At 45.2% G+C, this 1551-nt stretch overlaps 1 protein-coding gene across 1 annotated transcript; it reads right to left on the bottom strand.

Annotated features, from left to right (window-relative positions):
- Positions 1-623: 623 nt before the first annotated feature.
- On the bottom strand, positions 624-912 carry PHACADRAFT_203298 (uncharacterized protein; the record flags this gene model as incomplete). The annotated part of the gene is made up of 2 exons (XM_007403322.1): positions 624-705; positions 770-912. 2 exons carry the CDS (start codon positions 910-912, stop codon positions 624-626), a joined length of 225 nt encoding a protein of 74 aa, XP_007403384.1.
- Positions 913-1551: the final 639 nt, after the last annotated feature.

Raw genomic sequence — 1551 nt, 5'->3', positions numbered from 1 at the left:
TCAAATGGCAATATTCAGTGGCCAACAAGAAAAATACCCGATCGCACAGTGGCGCGCGATCAGGAAAGACATCATATTGTAGATACCCATATGAAGCAATACTGTGTAATGAAACAGTAATGTGTTAAAAACCCGATCGTGCAGCAGCGCGCGATCAGGCAAAACATCATATTGTAGACACTCATATAGAGCAATACCATGTGATGAAAGAGTATTGTGTTAAAAACCCGATCGTGCAGCAGCGCGCGATCAGGAAAAACATCATATTGTAGACACTCATATGAGGCAATACCATGTGATAAAACAGTATTGTGTTAAAAACCCGATCGTGCAGCGGCGCGCGATCAGGAAAAACATTATATTGTAGACACTCATATAAAGCAATGCTGTGTGGTGAAACAGTATTGTGTTAATAACCCAATTGTGCAGTGGCATGCAATATCATGCGTCAAATTAAGTTGACACATAATAAGGGCAAACAGAGACAAATACTGGGCAGACAGCAAAGTATGAGTTACCCAGACAGGCCCTGATGGCCCTGATAGAAGCTACTAGACCTAGGCCTGCAAAATAGGAGCTACCGTTTGAAAAGAGAAAAAATTGGCATTTGGGCCCCTTAGGGTTTAGGGTTGGGGGGAGCCGAGCCGAGCGAAGCGAGGCGAGGTGACGTTGCTGAGGTGAAACTGGAAGGCAAAGGTCCGAACTCTGTGAGGAGTTCCGGAGGCTTTCGTGGTGACACTCATCAGCGCATTCTAGGAAGTACTTATACCTTGCGCCATGGGACCCCGGGGAGGGGCAGTACCATGGACACCGCGTGCCGAAGCCGAAGCCGTCGGACGGGTGCGTAATGGGCATTATGACTATCCGCGCTGTGATTGGCCGGCCCTCGGCGAAATCGGCGGATGGAGTCATTCTAACCTTGTAAGAGGCTCGGGCATACTATATGGGGATGGTCAGCAGGACCACTTTGATGCGACTTAAGACCGGTTGGCGCGGTCAAAAGATGACGTATGTATTCTACCCCTTTTTTGGAGGGGGGTTGGTGGTTAAAATGTGGGTTGTGTGATTAAAAATCTGCAAACACTGTGAAAAGGGTAAAATGCACTCTGGAGAGCACTTTCAGATGTAAATACTGTCAAATGGCAATATTCAGTGGCCAACAAGAAAAATACCCGATCGTGCAGCAGTGTGCAATTAGGAAGAACATGGTACAGACACTCATATGAAACAATACTATGTAATGAATCAGTATCGCATTAATAACCTGATCGTGCAGCGGTGTGCGATCAGGCAAAACATCATATTGTAGACACTCATATGAAGCAATATTGTGTCATCACACAGTATTGTATTAATAACCCAATCGCGCAACAGCGTGCGATCAGGAAAACATCATATTGTAGACACTCATATGAAGCAATACTGTGTCATCACACAGTATTGTGTTAATAACCCAATCGCGCAACAGCGTGCAATCAGGAAAACATCATATTGTAGACACTCATATGAAGCAATACTGTGTCATCACACAGTATTGTGTTAATAACCCAA

Source organism: Phanerochaete carnosa (genome assembly GCF_000300595.1).
Source record: "Phanerochaete carnosa HHB-10118-sp unplaced genomic scaffold PHACAscaffold_1016, whole genome shotgun sequence".
Classification (NCBI taxonomy): domain Eukaryota; kingdom Fungi; phylum Basidiomycota; class Agaricomycetes; order Polyporales; family Phanerochaetaceae; genus Phanerochaete; species Phanerochaete carnosa.
This window is presented reverse-complemented; position numbering and strand designations above follow the sequence as displayed.